The 19,690-nt window shown below is 38.5% G+C and overlaps 10 protein-coding genes across 10 annotated transcripts; 5 read left to right on the top strand and 5 right to left on the bottom strand.

The window, feature by feature from the left end:
• Positions 1–725: 725 nt before the first annotated feature.
• Positions 726–5,292, top strand: EV154DRAFT_462488 (ABC-2 type transporter-domain-containing protein). The gene is made up of 3 exons (XM_051597590.1): positions 726–953; positions 1,016–1,218; positions 1,281–5,292. Exons 1-3 carry the CDS (start codon positions 794–796, stop codon positions 5,274–5,276), a joined length of 4,359 nt encoding a protein of 1,452 aa, XP_051458912.1. The 5' UTR covers positions 726–793; the 3' UTR covers positions 5,277–5,292.
• A 34-nt stretch (positions 5,293–5,326) lies between these two features.
• On the bottom strand, positions 5,327–7,462 carry EV154DRAFT_189215 (autophagy-related protein 22-like protein). Its single transcript, XM_051594283.1, has 4 exons — positions 6,980–7,462; positions 6,483–6,916; positions 5,721–6,417; positions 5,327–5,659 (listed from the first exon to the last, which is right to left on the bottom strand). Exons 1-4 carry the CDS (start codon positions 7,121–7,123, stop codon positions 5,342–5,344), a joined length of 1,593 nt encoding a protein of 530 aa, XP_051458913.1. The 5' UTR covers positions 7,124–7,462; the 3' UTR covers positions 5,327–5,341.
• Positions 7,234–9,021, bottom strand: EV154DRAFT_537471 (uncharacterized protein; the record flags this gene model as incomplete). Its single annotated transcript, XM_051604216.1, has 8 exons — positions 7,234–7,287; positions 7,359–7,790; positions 7,849–8,103; positions 8,232–8,319; positions 8,390–8,444; positions 8,529–8,664; positions 8,724–8,894; positions 8,953–9,021. 8 exons carry the CDS (start codon positions 9,019–9,021, stop codon positions 7,234–7,236), a joined length of 1,260 nt encoding a protein of 419 aa, XP_051458914.1.
• A 46-nt stretch (positions 9,022–9,067) lies between these two features.
• EV154DRAFT_189195 (uncharacterized protein) lies at positions 9,068–9,834 on the bottom strand. Its single transcript, XM_051594282.1, has 3 exons — positions 9,460–9,834; positions 9,320–9,402; positions 9,068–9,254 (listed from the first exon to the last, which is right to left on the bottom strand). Exons 1-3 carry the CDS (start codon positions 9,717–9,719, stop codon positions 9,127–9,129), a joined length of 471 nt encoding a protein of 156 aa, XP_051458915.1. The 5' UTR covers positions 9,720–9,834; the 3' UTR covers positions 9,068–9,126.
• Positions 9,835–9,925: 91 nt separating this feature from the next.
• On the top strand, positions 9,926–12,005 carry EV154DRAFT_504643 (GTP binding protein 4). The gene is made up of 2 exons (XM_051601081.1): positions 9,926–10,189; positions 10,245–12,005. The coding sequence occupies exons 1-2, from the start codon at positions 9,968–9,970 to the stop codon at positions 11,943–11,945; spliced, it is 1,923 nt and encodes a 640-aa protein (XP_051458916.1). The 5' UTR covers positions 9,926–9,967; the 3' UTR covers positions 11,946–12,005.
• Positions 12,006–12,008: 3 nt separating this feature from the next.
• Positions 12,009–13,680, bottom strand: EV154DRAFT_504646 (hydroxymethylglutaryl-CoA synthase). Its single transcript, XM_051601082.1, has 4 exons — positions 13,585–13,680; positions 13,403–13,529; positions 12,742–13,349; positions 12,009–12,659 (listed from the first exon to the last, which is right to left on the bottom strand). Exons 1-4 carry the CDS (start codon positions 13,654–13,656, stop codon positions 12,111–12,113), a joined length of 1,356 nt encoding a protein of 451 aa, XP_051458917.1. The 5' UTR covers positions 13,657–13,680; the 3' UTR covers positions 12,009–12,110.
• Positions 13,681–14,982, bottom strand: EV154DRAFT_504648 (Guanylyl cyclase). The gene is made up of 5 exons (XM_051601083.1): positions 14,728–14,982; positions 14,365–14,660; positions 14,210–14,309; positions 13,924–14,144; positions 13,681–13,872 (listed from the first exon to the last, which is right to left on the bottom strand). Exons 1-5 carry the CDS (start codon positions 14,821–14,823, stop codon positions 13,851–13,853), a joined length of 735 nt encoding a protein of 244 aa, XP_051458918.1. The 5' UTR covers positions 14,824–14,982; the 3' UTR covers positions 13,681–13,850.
• A 289-nt stretch (positions 14,983–15,271) lies between these two features.
• Positions 15,272–15,451, top strand: EV154DRAFT_397477 (uncharacterized protein; the record flags this gene model as incomplete). Its single annotated transcript, XM_051595213.1, has 1 exon — positions 15,272–15,451. A coding segment is annotated over one exon (180 nt), but the record flags the coding sequence as incomplete, so codon positions are not given.
• A 345-nt stretch (positions 15,452–15,796) lies between these two features.
• EV154DRAFT_537475 (kinase-like domain-containing protein) lies at positions 15,797–17,345 on the top strand (the record flags this gene model as incomplete). The annotated part of the gene is made up of 4 exons (XM_051604217.1): positions 15,797–15,812; positions 15,878–15,966; positions 16,021–16,521; positions 16,575–17,345. 4 exons carry the CDS (start codon positions 15,797–15,799, stop codon positions 17,343–17,345), a joined length of 1,377 nt encoding a protein of 458 aa, XP_051458920.1.
• On the top strand, positions 17,307–19,494 carry EV154DRAFT_504651 (uncharacterized protein). The gene is made up of 4 exons (XM_051601084.1): positions 17,307–17,912; positions 17,984–18,647; positions 18,715–18,776; positions 18,846–19,494. Exons 1-4 carry the CDS (start codon positions 17,585–17,587, stop codon positions 19,436–19,438), a joined length of 1,647 nt encoding a protein of 548 aa, XP_051458921.1. The 5' UTR covers positions 17,307–17,584; the 3' UTR covers positions 19,439–19,494.
• The last annotated feature ends 196 nt before the right edge of the window (positions 19,495–19,690 follow it).

The raw sequence follows: 19,690 nt of genomic DNA on the forward strand, positions 1-19,690 counted from the left end.
CGTGACCAAAAAAGGAAAATGGTGACACCATAGTATAAGTTTGTTAATGCATTCTAGGTATATGGTAGGGAGACTAATTTAGCTGTGATAAAGACGTTATCTTGTAATTTTTCAAACACAGAGGGTTGGTAAAAGTTTTTTTTTTTTTTTTTTGAAAGCTTGAACATCAAATTTACATAATGAAATTGGTTACACAATTCACTAGTTTTAAGAATATAGTGGATAATACATAACTAAGATCTTACAGAACCCAAAATCGTTAAATATAGAGCGTCAATACAGATGGCTTTTGTTATTTTTGAGTCTGTAAATATGTCCCGGTCAAATTGCACGATTTGGGTAAATCATACATTCAAACAAGATTGAAAACAGACCTGTATAGATCACAAACAGCCAATCAAATCAAGCTAAACCTGATCTACACAACTTAGAATGCCTGACGTAAAAAAAAAGAAAAAAAAACCTAAGCAATGATTCACACCGAATTTTTTATACGGATAGTATATTTATTAGCTTCATGGCAGGAAATGAAAAAAACCATGAATATTATTGTTAGCTGATTTGATTGTTTGATATTCATATGCATTAAATATAATAAAGAATACGTATATGTACATTGGCAACGTTTACATATAATCAAATTTTCCAAATTTACTGCTGCGGTGATTCTATAATCTTTTTTTATTTTGCTGCGGTTGACAAAGAATCTTTAAATTAGCAGATCTCAAAAACCAAACAAAAAATAATAAAATAAAAAAAAAAGGTGCTTTTTAATTCTTCATTACATTATTCTATGGAGCAAAAAAAGTATACTCGTCTACCGGATAATTCAATAAATTCTATAAAAAACTTTCCTCCATCCGAAAGTACTGTTGGAAGTTCTGACGAGAAAGCGAACTATGGCACCCAAGATACCTACGGCGAATTTGAAGCAAATCAAGTTTCTATAAAAGGTTTTTATTTTAGAATTTGCTTATATGTGTTGTATCTTTATTTATAAAACAAAAATGAGTAGATGCCAAAATTGAATATGAAGAACTTCGCCGGGATCTCAGCCGTCAGAGTCAACGTCATTCCCAGTCAATGGCCGAACAAGGTCAGGCTAATACTGAAGATTTCAATCTTGATCAATTCCTACATGGCATTTCAAGACAGCAAGATGCTAGTGGTCATAAACGTAAACACATTGGCGTTTCTTGGAGAAACTTGCGCATAGAGGTAATGAACAATTTCCTTTTTTAAAAGTAGAAGAACACATGTACTTATATTGTTGTAAATAGGGTTTAGGAGCTGATGCTTATACTATCCCGACTGTTATTAGTAACGTTGTATCTATTTTAAAGTTTTGGAAGTACTTCAACAAGAAAAGTGCCAACCCAAAAATTATTATCGATAATATTACAGGTTGTTGTCGAGATGGAGAAATGCTTTTAACTCTGGGTCGACCTGGTGCCGGTTGTACATCTTTTCTTAAAGTCATAGCCAACATGCGAGATTCTTATACACATATTGGTGGCAGCGTAACCTATGGGGGTATTGATCATCAAACATTTGCTCAAAGATACAGAGGCCAAGTGTGTTACAACGAAGAAGATGATCAACATTATCCTACTCTCACCACAAAGCAAACACTTCAATTTGCTCTTCGTACCAAAGCACCCGGAAAGCGTACAGGCAACGAGACCAAGGACGATTTTGTTGACCGCATTTTGTATATGCTCGGTAACATGCTGGGTTTAACCAAACAAATGGATACCCTTGTCGGCAACGCCTTTGTTCGGGGTCTCTCCGGTGGTGAACGTAAACGTCTTTCGATTGCCGAACAAATGGCAACTAACAGTGCTGTAAATTGTTGGGATTGTTCTACACGTGGCCTGGATGCTGCTTCAGCTTTAGATTATGTTCGCTCATTAAGAATTATGACGGATATTTTTGATATTACAACTATTGTCACACTTTATCAAGCATCCAACAGTATATTTAATTTATTCGACAAAGTGCTTCTTTTAGACGAAGGCTATTGTATCTATTTTGGACCTGCCAAGGATGCCAAATCATATTTCGAAAATCTTGGATTTTATTGTCCTCCTCGTAAATCAACACCCGATTTCTTAACTGGACTTTGTAACCCCATCGAACGTGAATATAGACCTGGATACGAAAACCGTGTTCCCAAACACGCCTCCGAGTTTCAACAACGGTATCAAGAATCCGAAATTTGTACACAAATGCATCAAGATCTCGCCGATTTCGAGCACACAATTCAGCAAGAAAACAAGGCCGACCAATTCAAAGATGCTGTGCATGAGGAGCATCAAAAGCGAGCTAATAAAAATACCCCATATATCGCTTCCTTCTATCAACAAGTCAAAGCCCTTACGATACGTGAACATCAACTTTTGATCAAGGATCGAGAAGCTCTTATTTCTCGTTATGGTACCATGTTCATCCAAGGATTAATTACTTCCTCTTGTTTTTTCTCTCTACCACTGAACGGGAGTGGTGCTTTCTCACGTGGTGGAGCTCTCTTTTTTTCTGCCATCTTTAATACGTTTATCTCTCAGTCTGAACTTGTACGGTTCTTGATGGGCCGTCCTATTCTTGCAAAACATAAGCAATATGCTTTATACCGTCCTTCCGCTTACTATGTTGCTCAAGTACTAATGGATGTACCTTATTGTCTTGCTCAAGTCATGGTGTACCAACTTTGCTCTTATTTTATGATGGGTCTTAACCTAACCGCCGGTCGATTTTTTACTTCCTACTTTATTCTTTTTATGCTGACCATGTGTATGAACGGATTCTTCCGATTTTTTGGCTCCATCTCTCCAACATTTTTTATTGCCACCCAAATTACGGGTGTTATGATGATTGCAACTACAACTTATACGGGCTATACCATTCCATTTCAAAAGATGCATCCTTGGTTATCATGGATTTATTTCGCAAACCCAATGACGTATGCATACAAGGCTTTAATTTCAAACGAAATGGAAGGTCAAGTGTACTCTTGTGAGGGTCTCGGTAATGCCGTGCCTTTTGGTCCCGACTATCAAGACTGGAATTACAAGGTGTGTACTATGGCGGGTGGTACCCCTGGTGAACCCTTTGTTCGAGGCGACTCTTATCTTTCCACCGCATTTTCTTATAACGCAAAAGATTTGTGGGCACCCGATATCATTGTGGTCATTGCCTTTTTTATTTTATATACCGTCTTGACTGCCATGTCCATGGAATGGTTAAAGTCCTCGGGTTTTGCTTCCTTGACCAAACTTTATCTACCAGGAAAAGCACCCAAAGCCCGTACACCACAAGAAGAAGAAGATCGTCGTCGTAACCAAGATGAAATTACTAATAATATGGAAAGCATGTCTACTGGAACCACTTTTTCTTGGCAGCATGTGAAGTATACTGTACCCATTAAAGGTGGACATCTTCAACTTTTGAATGATATCAATGGTATTGTAAAGCCGGGTCATCTGACTGCTTTAATGGGTTCTTCTGGAGCAGGCAAAACCACACTTTTGGATGTTCTTGCCCGTCGAAAGACACTTGGTACTGTCGAAGGTGATGTCTTTCTTAATGGAGAAGCCTTGATGACTGACTTTGAACGTATTACTGGTTACTGTGAACAAATGGATGTGCATCAGCCTGCTGTTACAGTTCGAGAAGCACTTCGATTCTCTGCTCAGTTACGCCAACCTTCTGAAGTTCCTTTACAAGAAAAAAATGACTACGTTGAACAAATTATCCAGCTCTTGGAAATGGATGATATCGGTGATGCTCAAATTGGCGAGGTCGGAGCAGGCTATGGTATCTCTATTGAAGAGCGTAAAAGGCTAACGATTGCTATGGAATTAGTGGGTAAACCCCAGCTCCTGTTCTTGGATGAACCTACATCTGGTCTTGATGCACAAAGCTCTTTCAATATTATTCGCTTTATTCGTAAATTGGCTGATGCGGGTTGGCCTGTACTCTGTACCATTCATCAACCTTCGGCTATTTTATTTCAGCATTTCGATCATCTCCTGCTGCTTGTACGTGGTGGTAGAACTGCGTATTATGGTGAAATCGGTCAAGATTCTCGTACCATGATTGATTATTTCGAATCCAATGGAGGGCCTAAATGTTCTCCCGATGCCAATCCTGCGGAATATATTCTTGAAGTTGTAGGTGCTGGTACTGCGGGTAAAGCTAACAAAGACTGGGCCGAAGTTTGGAAAGGATCAACCGAATCAAAAATGCTCGATGCCGAATTGGAAAAGATTAATCATGATGCAAATAAGCACCCTACACGTATTGCCAAAACCTACAGCACTTCCATGACCACACAATTTCGACTTGTCTTTGGTCGTATGTCTCTTGCATACTGGCGGTCGGTGGATTACAACATTGGAAGATTTCTCAACCTGATGTTTACTTCCTTGATTACGGGTTTTACGTTTTGGAAATTGGGACATTCTTCTTCTGATATGATGAACAAAATCTTTGCATTGTTTGGTACTTTTATTATGGCTTTTACTATGATTATTATGGCGCAACCCAAGTTTATGACCGAACGTATCTACTTTAGACGTGAGTATGCTTCCAGTTATTATGGTTGGATTCCTTGGGGTATCTCTGTTATCTTGGTGGAGATTCCTTACATCTTTGTGTTTGCTGCCACTTACATGGTTGGATTCTATTGGACCGCAGGTATGGAAAATACAGCAGCTGCCTGCGGCTATTTTTACATTATCTTTGTCATGCTTGTCTGTTGGGCCATTACCTTTGGTTTCTTGATCGCGGCTGTAGCAGAACAGCCTACCATGGCCGCCTTGGTGAACCCGTTAATCATGTCTATCCTGATCTTGTTTTGTGGTCTGATGCAATCTGCTAAGGCTATGCCAAAATTCTGGAGCTCTTGGATGTATGTGATTGATCCATTCCGATACTACGTGGAAGGCTTAACCGTGAATGAACTAGAGCATCTGAAAGTGGAGTGCTCCGACTCTGATCTCTTGAGATTTACACCACCACCCGGAAAGACTTGTGGAGAGTATACACAAAAGTTCTTTCAATTAGGTGCTACAGGCTATATCAGTAACCCAGGTGCTATCTCACCAGAGCAATGCGGATACTGCGCTTATAGTACCGGATCCGAATTTTATGAGACACAATTAGGTTGGAGTGTTGACAACAAGTGGCGAAATTTAGGTATCCTCTTTGCGTTCTTTGTTTTTAATATATTTCTTTTCCTTGGTCTTGTCTACTGGAAGAGAAAAGGAAGACGTTAAAGTTTATGATGACAACCAATTTATGAAAGTTAATAAAATCAATTTAATATGTTATTGTTTATTATTTAATCCGTCTTTGCATACTCGACTAACTCTAATTTAGCTTTATCTACATCAATACAGCAAATGATGATGGTGGCAATGATGAATAAGGCAAGGATAAATGGCCAGCCATTCCAGATATTTGATGTGGATTGCGTGATGGCAGCAATAACAACAGGTCCAATCCAAGAGGATGCCTTATTGACAACACCAAATAATCCAAAGAAGAGGTTTTCTTTACCTTTGGGCACGAGTTCAGCCAACATCGTTTGCTGCCATGCCCAAATAGGAGCAGTAAACAATCCTTGCCAAATATTCAGCACCCATAATTCCCGATGTGTCTTAAAAATCATAAGAGTGAGTAATATAATGATAAAAGGATTTAGAGATTTTACTTATTACCTTGATGCCAAAGTTATCAAAGTGGATACCAAAACATCCCCAGACAGGCACAAGACCCGTCAAACCCACAATAATTAACAAACTTGTCTTTGTCCTGATTTGAAACTTCTTCGAGATCCATAAAAAGAACAAGCAACCCATGATTGAGGTGATGGCTGTGACTAAATTAAAAATGGTAATTTGTTGTGCAGAAAACCCAGTGAGTTCCCCCTGAATAATTGTCGTCATCTGTCCAATGGTTGAGACCGCATCGGAAAACATAAAGTAAGCAAATATATACATGAACAAGTATCGAAGTTTACGCGCTTCTCGGAGTGCTTCTAATATTGATTTCCAACCGATTGTGAAATGATTGGCATTGGCAGGTAAAGGAGGCCCCCTTCTTCCCTTCGGTGTCAGCCAAAAGTAAGGAAGTGCGTTGATAGCCCAATAACCAGCACATACAACTGTGCCAATGTAATTATAAAGCGGCGCATTACCTAATACATGCGTGACCCCTTCAGGAAAGTCATATTTTCCTTCCCATGGTAAAAATGAAACACCAGATAAAACACCTGAAGTAACCAAATAACCAATATTGGAAAAAGTGGTAGAAATAGCAGAGATATGGTTTCGCCATTTCTCTGTCACACCATCTTTTTCTTCCGTCGTTAGTGATTCATCGTATTTTGACTGCCTAACAATTGGCAGATTATCACTAATATAAAGAGAAAAGGGTTCATTTAGATACATAAGAGGGGCGGATGCAATTTTCTTTGGTACCTTAGATTTGGAAATGCAGCAGAATAAAAAACTAGTGACGCGCCATATGAAATAAGAGCTATACTCATGATACCCATCATGTAATTCCAGTGTGTACCGTCATCATTGACCAGCAATATGGGTAAGGCTTGAAATATGCAACCAATGATGGTGGCTGCCAAAAGTATATAGCGATTCCATTGACCGTAATCCGCCAGACTACTAAAAGTTGTGAATAACAAAAATTGGATGGAAAAGGCAATGGCTTGCACGTAAAGTAGCATGGATTGAACTGGAATTCCGCTAGGAGAATGAATCCAGTTTACGTTACAAGGTTTAAAGGTGTCTTGTAAATCACAGCCTCTTACGGTGGGTGTATCTGGATTGAATCCTCCTCGATAAGCGAGATACTGAAGTATGATTGGCATATAACTGTAGATGGTGTATCCATTGTTCTACATATGAGAAGGGGTTTAGAATTAAATATTATAATTGTCTTTTATTGTTGCTATTCTTACACCATTGTAATACAGGTAATAGCCCCATAATTCAGCTCGAGTGGTGGGCGGTTGTTCAAACAGAGAATCATGACTGATGTTATCTTCTTCCTTGAACAGAAATGGATCTTCCTTGATCTTTTCAATTGATGTATTATTATCCATTTCAAATATTTAAGAGAGAAAAAAAAAGAGGAAAAGGAGGTAAAAAAGGCAAAATCCAAATATCTTTTTCTTCCCTGTTTTATGTACAAAATTTTTATTATTTATTTCAATCAATCCTCAAGCTGATCCAGGACTGGTAGAATGTTTTCCCAAATGGATATGCTCTAAAAGGGTGAAGGGAGAGAGAGAGAGGGTTAGGACGGAGTTTAAATAATAAACACATAAACAAAATAACCTTTTTATAGAAATCAATATGACAATCAGCATAAGCGGTCAATCCTTGCTTTAATTCGATCTCTCTTGCACGTTGGAATATATCGTATTCTTTAATCATCTGACTTGAATAACTGTTATTATCATCATTGGCCTTAGCGACATTTTCTTCCAATTCCTTGATTTTTGTATCGAGACGAAATAATCGTTCATTTCTAGCTCTATTATGATCATTCATTTTATCGGTCATGAATTCACTGATGTTCATATTGGCACTACCTTTATTTGGATGTAAGATGCGTTCCTTTTCGAGCATGATAGCCTGTAGAGAGGTGGACATGTCTTCGAAATCCACCTGTTTCTGATCTCGTTCTGCTAGTTTGTCTTTGGCGGCGTTGCAATAATTGAGCAATTCATGGACATCATTCAAAAACAAGAGATCCTCCTGTTTTCGCTTTAAAAAGGTAGAGTATGAACAAAAGGGAGAAAGAAACATCAATGGTCTTACTTACCATCTCTTTCAATGCGTCAACATAGGACTCTGTGGCTTCAGCAAATTGTCTTAGAGGTTGATCCACGTTGGATTCCAAAGCAGACAAGCCTCGAATACTTCCTGCAAAATGACCATAATTGGTTTCGAGTTCTTGCTGTCTTTTACCGATCCTTGAATACAGTTTTTCCACAATATTCAGATTGTCTCCAAATTTGTCAATGGATTCCTTCATTTCTACGAATTTCTCATCTGGTTTCTTGACTTTGGCATAGGTCTTAAAGAATGATCCGAAGACCGAATTATGATTGGGTGCATTTTTCGATTGGATGCTTTTATCCTGTTTCTGTATGTGTTGTATGCGTAAGAGAAAAATAAAGGAGAGTAATATCAAGAATAGCTTACAAAGTCTGTGGATTCGAGAAATATACGAGTATAAGTAGAGGATTGTAGAAGCGGATGTCTTGCAATTCTATCCATAAACCATTGCAGTCTTTTTTTTTTAGAGTTCGGGTAGATTAGTATAAATACAAACCATGGGCGTAAAAATAATAAATAAATACCCTAAACGTCTTTGCTCAATAAACATTGGATTGAATCGATCACCTTTCACATACTCTTAGAGAAAACAAATAAATATTAAACTTTTTTTTTTTTTTTTTGCACACCCTCTCATCAAATGACTTTTTTAGTGGAATTTACTCATGCGATGCTTTTCTGGTAGTGGTGGTATAACACAGGCAGGAAATTCAATGGTCAATGCATTATGAAGCCACAAGAAATCTCGAAATCGTCGTCGTACAGGTCTCTTATCTTGTGAGTAAATTTCTAGATTTGTCTAGGGGGAAGAGATAATTAAATCAATATGCCTTTATAATTTATTAGAAGACAACATACCATGGTGAACACTCGGAAGGTAATGAAGGCACCGTCGGGGCTCTTTTGTGCATCGTCCACCTTGACAGTCATGGGCTCAGCTTTAAACTCATCTTGTAATGGCTCTTGTTGTTGTTTAGAGTTGCTTACATCACCATAAAAAGGATCAAAAGTACTGGACGAAGCTAGATTCTACTTTATAAAAGTTAGTCTATAAAGAAGTCATTGCTTTTGCGTCCAGTTTGTTTACTTGGTCATAAAAAGAAGACCCAAAGTTATCCGAAGTGGTCCATGTTGGTTCTGCTTCATATTCATTCATTGCTGTGTTGTAAAAAAAAAAAAGATAAACAAGTAAAAGAAAGGGTATTTAAAAGGCGACACAGCAAAAGCATTTTTTTGATGGTCATTCTTTTTTTATTATTATTTATTTATTTTGCTCTACTACAACATCTGGTCTATTACTAAACAATGAGTAGTCTTTATTATGGCTAGCATATGTTTTCTTTGCTTTACAAATATTACATGTTGTCACGGCTGTTACCACAGGTTTAGCTAACAAACAAAATTTAGCTGCCGAGATTGAAATTGTTACACACCGCACATATAATCACACTTACATTTAACGCGCGTGGAGGAGGTAATAGCAGGCAAAAGCGGTGTCTCGCATCGCTTACACACAAACCTTTTGACACTAGGATCTCTATAAAAATGCTTTTAACAACTCACCTTAAAAAAAGCCTATAAAAGAAAAACTTACAATCGCATGACAAGACGTGAGGTAATTTGCTTCATATTATTATTAAAATAACGAGCAGGTCCAAGCACTGTCCCTGCTGGATCACCTTTCCATTTCAAAACTGCTTTATGCTTTGTCTGTTCTTTCTCTTTCTGCTCGTAGCGAACGGTCGACATGAGTATCGATGCTTGATGTAAAAAAGCAAGACGATCAAAGGCCTGAACATTTTTGGGATTCACTCCCACAGGTCTTTCTTTTTTCGCTGTCGTTGCTCTTGCCATGGTTTTAAATTAAGGAGACTCTTTAGCCTTTATGCAAGGTAATATGTACACCCTATATTTTCTGTTATAGGGAGAGATAGAGGTAGAGTGATAGTTTAATAGAGAGGGGGCTTTGGTAGATCGTGACTGCTTATAATCTTCCTCAGTAAAAAAAAAAAAAAAAAAAAAAAAAAAAAGAGTAAAAAAATCAAGGGCAAAAAAATAAAGTAGATCTCGAACCCCTTTTTTTTATTAATTGTATATTAAAAATGGCCTCACTCTATAATTTCAAAAAGATCGAGCCAGTGCCCACTGCTTCCGACTTTGTGGACATTATCTTGTCCAAGACTCAAAGAAAGACCCCTACTGTCATTCACAAGAATTACAATATTGGTCGTATCAGACAGTTTTATATGCGTAAAGTCAAATTCACCCAAGAAAACTTCGAGGAAAAGTTCAAAAACATTTTAGACGAGTTCCCCAAGCTCGAGGTAAACCACTGACTGACCGGAGGCAATTTTCCTTGTAACTTACAGACTTTAATAGGACATCCATCCTTTTTATGCCGATCTTATGAATGTATTGTACGATAGAGATCATTACAAGTTGGCTCTGGGTCAAATCAACACAGCACGTCATTTAATCGATCAAGTCGCCAAAGATTACGTTCGTCTTTTGAAGTTTGGTGATTCACTCTACCGTTGTAAGCAGTTAAAGAAGGCTGCTTTGGGTAGAATGGCCACTGTCATGAAGCGTCAAAAGGACAGTTTAGCTTATCTCGAACAAGTCCGTCAACATTTGTCTCGTTTACCTTCCATCGATCCCAACACACGTACCTTATTGATCTGTGGTTACCCCAACGTTGGTAAATCTTCATTCATCAACAAGATCACTCGTGCTGAAGTTGATGTTCAACCTTATGCTTTCACCACTAAGTCTCTCTTTGTCGGTCATATGGATTACAAGTACATGAGATGGCAAGTCATTGATACCCCAGGTATTTTGGATCACCCCTTGGAAGAGCGTAACACCATTGAAATGCAATCGATTACTGCCATGGCTCATTTAAGATCTTGCATCATGTATTTCATGGATTTATCAGAGCAATGTGGTTATAGTGTTGAGGATCAAGTCAAGTTGTTCCACAGCATTAAGCCTCTTTTTGCCAACAAGCCCATTGTCCTTGTCATTAACAAGATCGATCAAGTCAAGCCTGAAGATCTCCCCGAGGAGCAAAGAAAGTGGATTGAAGAGATTGCTGCTGAAGAGAATGCTACTGTCTTGACTATGTCTTGTTACAATGACGAAGGTGTTATGAGTGTCCGTAACAATGCCTGTGATAAATTATTAGCCGCTCGTGTTGAAATGAAGATGAAGGGTAACAAGATTAACGATGTTATTAACAAGATTCATTTGGCTACACCTCAACAACGTGATAATGTTGCTCGTCTTCCTAATATTCCTGCCGAGACAAAGACACGTGTGAAATATGACAAGAATGATCCTAACCGTCGTCGTCTTGAGCGTGATATCGAAGAGGAGAATGGTGGTGCTGGTGTCTTTAACGTGGATGTCAAGAAGAAGTACTTGTTGGAAGACGATGAGTGGAAATACGATACCATCCCCGAATTCTTGGACGGTCATAATGTTGCTGACTTTATCGATCCCGAGATTGAAGAGAAGTTGGAAGCCTTGGAGAGAGAAGAAGAACGTTTGGAGGCAGAAGGTTTCTATCAATCTGACGATGAGATCTTGGATGATGAGGAAGAGATTCTTCGTACTGCTGCTGATGCTATTCGTGATCGTAAGAAGTTGATTGTACAAGCTCATCGTGCTGCTCGTGGTAGAACAAGACCTACCTTACCCAAGACCACAGCTGCTAAATTCTCTACAGTGAATGAGATGGGTGAACATTTGGAGAGTATGGGTATTGATGCTACTGATGCTGCTGAGCGTACACGTAATGCCGCAGCGGGTCGTAAGCGTACACGTAACGAAGCTATTCCTGATCAAGCAGTACGTGATGTGGATGTGAATGAACGTGATGAGGCACTTACAGAAGAGATGAGTAACCTTGGTTTCCGTAATGTTAAACAAAAGTTGGAGGCCGATAAACAAAAACTTCGTGCTCAAAAGCCAAGTGCGCTTATGGGTAAGCGTGGTGAATCTGACAGACAAATTCAAACCAAGATGCCCAAGCATTTGTTCAGTGGTAAACGTGGTATGGGTTCTACTGATCGTCGTTAAAGAAACCAAAAAAACCTTTTTAGAATATACACATATAAAAAAAAAAATCAAATAAAAAAAGTATTATAGAACAAAAAATAAGTTTTTTTTTAATAATTAAAATATGAGATGCAAAAAATTTAAAAGAGAGAGAGAATGAAATATTAGATAAATAAATAGAAAAATTTAATCCTTACGCTTGTAGAAACGTCTCCACTTGTCATCGATCTTTTCGATGTAGTAGGTACCGGTGGCAATGGAGTCAAGGCTACCAGTAGGAACCATATCACAAGCATTGTGAGTGTTTTCACGAATCTTCATGGCAGCAGCGAATTCTTCGGGCTTGGTGAAGGTACGCTCATCAAGACGTTGGCGGAGGTTCAACTTAGACTTGATTTCTTCAGTGGAACTACGAACACGGAATGAGATCATGGAAGCAGCTAAACCAGAACCATAAGAATACAACATGATACGCTTATTTAAGAGAGTCTCGGAATCAACTTCAGACACAAGAGAAGCTAAACCAGCCCAGACAGCAGCAGTGTACATGTTACCGATTTGCTTGGGAGCATAGGCAGCAGGACCAACCTTTTGAGCATAACCAGCCTTAGTTAAACCCATCAAGGCTCTTTCTAAATCCTTGTTCTCGAGAGAATCAGCATAAGACATCTCTTCAAAAGCCTTGAGGGAAGCAAACTTTTCATTGTCACTGTCGCGGAGGAAATCGTTATAAGACTACATATAATAAAATAATACGTTAAATCAGGGGTCGGGGGCACAAATATATATTATAAATAATAATCAAAAAGGGACTTACAGCACGAGCAAAGGACTTGTTGACCAACTTGGCATAAGGAGAGTGACAAACAACATAATCAATATCATCCATACTAGGCTTCTCCTTGTTTTCTTGCTTGGCTAAACGAGTCATGTAACGGTTGTAACAAGAGTCGAAAGCACGAATATAACAAGTGTTTGAGAATTTACCGTCAACAACGGGGTATTCAGAATGCATGTCAGGCTTGTAGAAATCATAGGCATGTTCCATGTGAGTACCACGAAGACCACGTTCAACCACAATAGGAGCATCCTTACCAATCAACATGGCAACAACACCGGCACCGGAAGTAGGACGAGCAGCACCAGAGGCATAAAGAGCAAGATCACCAGCAACAACAATAGCAAAACGACCATCCCAAGAAGAGGACTCAATCCAGTTCACAGCGTTGGAGAAGGCAGCGAAACCACCATAACAAGCATTAGTAGTATCAATACCTTCAATCTCAGTGTTACCGTGTTCGGTGAATAAGGTCATTAAACAGGTCTTGACGGACTTGGACTTGTCAATAATGGTCTCAGTACCCACTTCGAGACGGCCAATGTCAGTGTAGGCAATGTTGTGCTTCTCCATCAAACTTTGCACGGCTAACATTTAGATTAGACGACGCCCCTTTTTTTATTTATAATCGCTCTCTTACCTGTCAAACAGACGGATTGAATATCTTCACGATCATCAATGAAGGCCATCTTTTCTTGACCGAGACCAATGGTATATTTACCAGCGCTGACACCGTCAAAAGTCTCCATCTCGGTTTGACTGACACACTATAATGTTAATGTTAGGGCAATGGACTACCATAATGTGATATAGCTTAGTTACTCTCTTGGGGAAATACATTTCCATGGCCAAGACACCGACATTCTCGGGATAGTTGTTATATGAGACAGTCATTTTAATGAAGGAAAAATAAAAAGGAAGAAGAGATTAATTTTTTTTTTTTTGCGCGTGCTTCCAACTTTTTATTGTTAAACAGAAAAATTTAGGCTTTCCGATATGAGCCAATCAAACAAACTCAGTGAAAGCTGTGTCAACTTCCGTTGTTATACAAGAAGGAGGAAGGGACAGAGTTTTTTTTAAGGTTGGTATCAAGATAATTTGACGACAAGGCTGTGTAATGTAAGTATAAATATAGACAACAAGAGTTAAAGTTAGCTTTACCAATCGTTATCTGTTCCCTCGGATTGCCTTGCAGCGTCTAAATCCTCAGCTGATATTGTACAGAATTCATCGTTTGCTGCTGGATCACGATAGATGAACAAGTCTTCGGTAGGATCATAACCAATCAAGACGATAAAATGGCCCAAGTAATCGTTGCCTTTGAACTTTTCGTAAATCATGTCGATATGACCACACATGGAGCCTAAACAGCCTCTTGTCTTCTAAATCAAATCAGTCCATCGTTTACATATTAAAATAAGGAGGGGGTTGTGCGTAAAGAATTTACTCTGCATAACTGACATCTTAGTAGACGAGCATTCACCAATGTGATGATGGCAAACTTCTTACAGTACAAGAACCGCTTAAAGTCATCCAAAGGCAACATCCTTACAATTTCATATATCAGCAGAGTGTTATACAATCTTTTTTGTTTGTACTTACATTCGTACGACATGCACGGAACAGCTCTTGGCAATAGCAAATAATTTATTCACTCTCTTTTCATCTTCATCAAAATTATCTTGATAAAACTTTTGATCCTGGTATTCTTTACGGCTTCCTAAATAACTTGTATAATACGTGAAATCTTGCACATAATTACGAAGTAAAAATGCTAAATCAATTGTCCATACGCTGTTCACCGGACACTGTCGAGCCATATCTTCCAAATTCACGCTGAATCCTAGCCCTCGCAGTGTCATTACCACACACGCCAATCCACAATCCCAGCTTGTGTCCTTTTTGTTGTTAAAAGAGTCATTATCGATCCTAATGTTTGTGTATATGTGTATGTGTGTGCATTACCTGCAAAATGTGGGGTATCGGATGATCACTAAATTCTGAGTAGTTTATAATTGTATCATTTGAACTCATTGTGTCGTCAGTACCAAGTGAAATCATTTCCTCCTTTCGTTTGATATACTTTAATAGCTTGTGAGTTGCCAATAATAATAATAAAAAAAGATTAACAAACAAGAAACAAATGTGGCTAAAGAAAGAAAAAAATAAATAAAAGATACGCAACCACTAAATATATAAAAAAAAAAAGACAGTGGTATACATGAATAAAAACCCTTTTAAGCGGGATTTTTAATGTACCAATCAAAAGCTAATCAGTATCTATTTCGTTATTCTCTTCCACTCACACATTCTCTTGTACTGTAATAAACAGCAGCATGAAATTATACACTACCATCAGCACCTGTTTCGGCATATTTTCATTGGCTCAAATAAGGACATTGTCTAAATATGGAAATAGGCAATGACGTCGTTTTTGGGAAAGCCCAAAAGTGAGTGCTTTTTTTTTTTTTAATTATTAAATCTCGGTTCATCTCTTTCTAAAATGCAATCTACAGCAAGACAATCTCGTATACCCGAACAACAAGGTATTGGTCAAACTCTACCTCCTGTTCCTGTCGGTATCGATTCTTTAAATGCCCCTCCTTTACCTCCTGGCGCCATGCCTGCAGGTACTCGTCTCCAAGTGGGAAAGTATCAAGTTATAGTACACAACTTTATTGCTGAAGGTAACATTCAATATAAACAAAACAAAAAAAAAAGAAACCTGATTTATCAACATTACCTTCTCTTTAGGCGGTTTCGCTCATGTATATATAGCAAGAATCGAGGGCAAAACGGGCTATGTTGTCCTAAAAAGAGTGGCCGTTCCGGACGGTGAACGACTCAAAATGGTTGAAAAAGAGATTGCATTCATGGTAACAAAAAAATTAGACAGTATATGTGTTGGCAGTGATTGACTTTTTTTTTCTATGGGATAATATAGAGACGACTAGGAGATCATAAAAATATTGTCAGATACTATGAATCAAGAATCGACGCGTTGCCTATTGGTGGATTTGAAGCTCTCATCCTGATGGAATATTGTCCTGGTAGGTTATATATATATATATATAAAAGAAGGAAGGGGTTAGGAAATCTTACTTTTCTATTTTAGGTGGCGGTGTGATTGATTTGATGAATCGAAGATTACAGCAACGATTAACAGAACCAGAGATTCTAAAGATATTTAGTGATGTCGCAGAGGTAAATCCCGTGTAACCATGAAAGTTGAGCTTAAGACTCACATTCTTTTATAAGGCACTTGCTTATATGCATTATTGTAATCCACCCGTATTACATCGAGATCTGAAAGTCGAGAATATTTTGATTCTAAATCAAGATCATTATAAATTATGTGATTTTGGCTCTGCCTCCCTTTCCAAGGGACAGTACATTCCGAATACATTGCGTGATGTACAGAAACTGGAAGATGATATTCAACGTCATACTACACTTCAATACCGTGCCCCCGAAATGGTTGATGTCTATCAAAAGAAACCTGTAAATGAAAAGGCTGATATTTGGGCTATGGGTGTATTACTATATAAATTATGTTATTATACCACTCCCTTTGAAGAAGAAGGTCAATTAGCCATCTTGAATGCTAGATATACGATACCCAATTCCCCCATGTTCTCTGAGGGCATGCGTAGATTAATTATCTCTATGCTGCAGGAAGATCAGAACCGTAGACCCAATATATATCAAGTCATGAACTCTGTGTGTCATTTAAGAGGTTTAGAATGTCCTATCCGTGATGTAAAGTAGTACCCAATTTCCCTTTCCATCTGTGTCTAAACCTTATTTTATAGATTTATTCTGAACCCATTATCACACCTCAGCAGCAACAACAACAACAACAGCAGCAGCAATACACATCCTATCCACCCGAGAATCATGCCATCTTTGAAAAGGTAGCTTCACCCACACAAGAAATACCTACGATTACACCCATGCGACGTGGTAGACCAGGCAGGACAGAAAGTCCGGGTACGACAGGTCATTCAGCCTCCTCCAGCGAGACATTTGATCCCTTTGATCCTTCTCAAGTGAAAAGTTCGTCAGGCACCAACAGTAATAACAGCAAAAAACCAGCCATGAATACGACTGCTTCATTCCAGAATAGTTTTACACCTGAGAGTGTGCCAACACGAGTTCAAAGTGCACCCTTGACGCATCATGTTACACCCAAAGCTCAGATGGCAACCAAGATTCTTCAAACACAGCCTAGTTCGCCCATGAAACCTGAGCGACAACAGCAAGTAACACCGCAAAAGGAAGAAGAAGAAATAGCGGTGAAAGAGACAAAGGAGCACGAGGCTAAGATGAATCGTGGTGTATCCTCAAGTATCGAAGAAAGATTTATGGCTATTAAAAATGCCGGCAGAAATAGTATACCGATCCAACAACAACAGCAGCCCTCGCCTACCATGACTACCAGTACACCTAAAAAGAATAAACCTGCTCCACCACCTAAACCTGCTCGATTTAGATCCAAAGCAACCAATGTTGTACCAACAGTAGATGATTTTGAAAATAAGTTTCCTTCTTTAGAGGAATTAGACAAATCCATTTCTGAATAAATTTTTTTTTTGGGTTCGGATATAATATTTGCCCTGTCGTCCCCCAGTGTTATGATCCTGTCACTTGGAAAAAGGGTGGAAATGGCATTTATAAGAAATATAAAGCCTGGGATTTTTTTTCATGGCGCTGTTACAAATTCACTCCATATTTTTTCCCACTGGAAAGGTATATAAAATCATTACTGGTTTTCTTTTTTGAATTAGTTGTTATACACTTTTTTTCTTTTCTCTAAAACATCATGGTCATTTATCGCTCTACAGTTCCTTCAGTGCCTATTCCAAACATTGATTTGTTTTCATTCATCTTGGGTTCAAATGAATACAATCAAACAAAAGACCTAAACACACCTTTTGCTATCGAAGGCGAGACAGGTAAATCACTTTCCTGGAACGATATTCGCGAACAATCTTCACTTCTTGCTACGGGTTGGACACAGAACGTTGGATTAAAGCAAGGCGATATTGTCGCTGTATTTGCTCCTAATCAATTGGATCATTCCGTATTATATCTTTCATTGCTTGGTGCCAAATGTACCATCTCTCCTGGTAATCCTGCCTACACTGAAGGTAATAAACATATAACCCAGAAATTCCCAGATTTTTTGTTTTTTTTTGTAACCCTTTGTATCACATCCTAGCTGAATTTGAACATCAAATTGCCAATTCTCAATCTACTGCTCTTGTTACGGTGCCTGGATTATTACCTGTCATTTTGAAGATTACAGATAAATTAGGCTTTCCTCGTTCTCGTATCTTCTTGTTTGGCGATAAACAAGTGGACGGATGTAGACCCTTCAATTCTATTAAGGGTAATGTCATGGTTCAATATCCTTTACAAGGCGTGGATGGGTACAATGATACGGCTTTTCTCTCTTATAGCAGTGGCACCACCGGGCTTGCCAAGGGTGTGATGTTAACACACAAGAACTTTATTGCACAGATTTTGCAGACGGTGCAAGCAGAACCCAAGGATGAGGAACCTGTCCATGATGTCATCTTGGGTTTCCTTCCCTTTTATCATATTTACGGTCTAACCAGTTTAATCTTTAACGCTTATTACAAGGTGACACCTGTCGTAATTATGGCGCGTTATGATCTTGAATTGTTATGTCAGTTGGTTGAAAAACACAAGGTGACAATGGCTAGTATTGTACCCCCTGTTGCTGTACATTTGGCTAAATCTCCTATTGCTGCAAAATATGATATGTCGTCCATTCGTCTTTTGGGCTGTGGTGCTGCTCCCTTGAGTAAAGAACATATCGAATCATTGGCTAAACGTATACCTGCCAAATTAGTTCAAGGGTAAAAATTATATTACGATAGAATGCAGAGCTTTAAAGACTAACTTAAAATGTTTCCATCTATAAAGTTACGGTATGACAGAAACTACATCTGGTGTCATTTCTCAAGGCTTGCAAGGTGGTGTCGCAGGTAAGAGACAAACAAACAAAATTATATAGCATGTGTGACAATAGAAACTTACCTGATGTCTCACAAAAGGATCCATCGGTATTCTTTCTCCCAATATTGAATGTAAGATTGTAAATGAACACGGTAAAGAATTAGGGGACGATGAGGAAGGTGAATTTTTGTTCCGTGGTCCCAGTATCATGAAGGGATATTTCAATAATGACAAGGCCAATGCAGAGACATTTACCTTGGATGGTTGGATGCGTACAGGTGATGTAGGCAAATTTGATACCAAGTCAGGCGAGTTCTTTATCTTGGACCGTATCAAGGAATTAATCAAGTACAAGGGATTTCAAGTGGCACCCGCTGAATTAGAGGCTATCTTGATGGGACTTGATATTGTGGCTGATTGCTGTGTTGTGGGATTATATGACGAATCTCAAGCAACAGAAATTCCTCGTGCTTATGTGGTGCTTCAACCCACAGTGGAAGCTACTGCAAAGACCGCCAAATTAATTGATGCCTATGTGACGAAAAATGTCACCAACCACAAGAAACTTCGTGGCGGTGTCAAATTTGTTTCTGAAATTCCCAAGAGTCCCTCTGGAAAAATCTTGAGACGTCAAGTCAAGGATTGGCTCAAGGAAGAACAAAAGGAGATGACCATTAGATCTCGCTTGTAAAAAAAATATGTATGCATGTATACCTTCTTTTAATAAATATATTTTTGACAATCTGTGTTTAAAAACTTAGAAGTAGTAGTATTTTATTACGTAATTTAGAAATCAGAAAATGTCCATAAATAGATACAATTTAAAAGCCTTTGGCGCCTTCTTGGATGATAGTCATCACAGTATTAGCAGGAAGTTTTTGCCAGACAAATAAAGATACATTTGAATAGACAGAGACGTTTAACTGATATTATATCAAGATAT

The sequence above is a fragment of the Mucor mucedo genome (assembly GCF_025094135.1).
Source record: "Mucor mucedo strain NRRL 3635 chromosome Unknown EV154scaffold_33, whole genome shotgun sequence".
NCBI classification, from domain to species: Eukaryota; Fungi; Mucoromycota; class Mucoromycetes; order Mucorales; family Mucoraceae; genus Mucor; species Mucor mucedo.